We start from the raw sequence: 613 nt of genomic DNA, 5'->3' as shown, positions 1-613 counted from the left end.
TTCTAAATCGAATCTGTGTGCAGTGATATAGAAAAAGCAGGCCTGTGAGCGAGCCACGTTTAGCTAAACCTTTGCTTTTACCTTTCACATACTTAACTGCAGAACAAGTGTGTTTTAAACGACAAATTAACTTCCACATATATGTTTCCTGAGACCGCCGTCCAATGCCGGCTTACACTTGAATATCCGCTGATTTTGAGAGAAGCAGACTTGATGTTGGTGTGTTCTAGGTCAGACATCTGGACTGTGTGCATGGACATCATATTTAAAATCATATTTAATTAAAATGTCCTTTGGACCAATGGTCCTCCGTAGTTTTTTCAAAATGCAGCTATCGTCAGTAAGGCAGCTTGTTAATATTCCCGATGACAGTGGATTATTACCTAGTGAGTTGACGGGGGGGACTTGCAGCTTCGGGCGCCCCGTCCCCGGCCAGGAGGTAACTGCGCCTGCTCTGTCCTGTAGAGAGATGGTCAACGCCTGGTTTGCTGAGCGAGTCCACACCATCCCCGTCGGCAAGGAAGGCGCCCGCGGCCGCGCGGAGTCCTGCCCGTGCCCCCCCCCGCACAGCCCCCGCGCCCAGGGCAGCGCCCCGGGCACCCCCACCAGCAAA

The 613-nt window shown here is 51.7% G+C and overlaps 1 protein-coding gene across 1 annotated transcript in view; it reads left to right on the top strand.

Moving 5' to 3' along the window:
• The first annotated feature begins 426 nt into the window (after positions 1 to 426).
• PDE5A (phosphodiesterase 5A) overlaps positions 427 to 613 on the top strand; it is a 97529-nt gene continuing 97342 nt past the window's right edge. The window contains exon 1 of the mRNA XM_006762903.2: positions 427 to 608. Within this exon, the coding sequence (XP_006762966.1) occupies positions 470 to 608 (139 nt within the window). The 5' untranslated portion in view covers positions 427 to 469. The remainder of the gene's footprint in view (positions 609 to 613) is intronic.

The sequence above is a fragment of the Myotis davidii genome, unplaced genomic scaffold, assembly GCF_000327345.1.
Source record: "Myotis davidii unplaced genomic scaffold, ASM32734v1 scaffold698, whole genome shotgun sequence".
NCBI lineage: Eukaryota > Metazoa > Chordata > Mammalia > Chiroptera > Vespertilionidae > Myotis > Myotis davidii.
The sequence above is the reverse complement of the archived record's forward strand: the minus strand, read 5'-3'. Positions and strand labels throughout refer to the sequence as shown.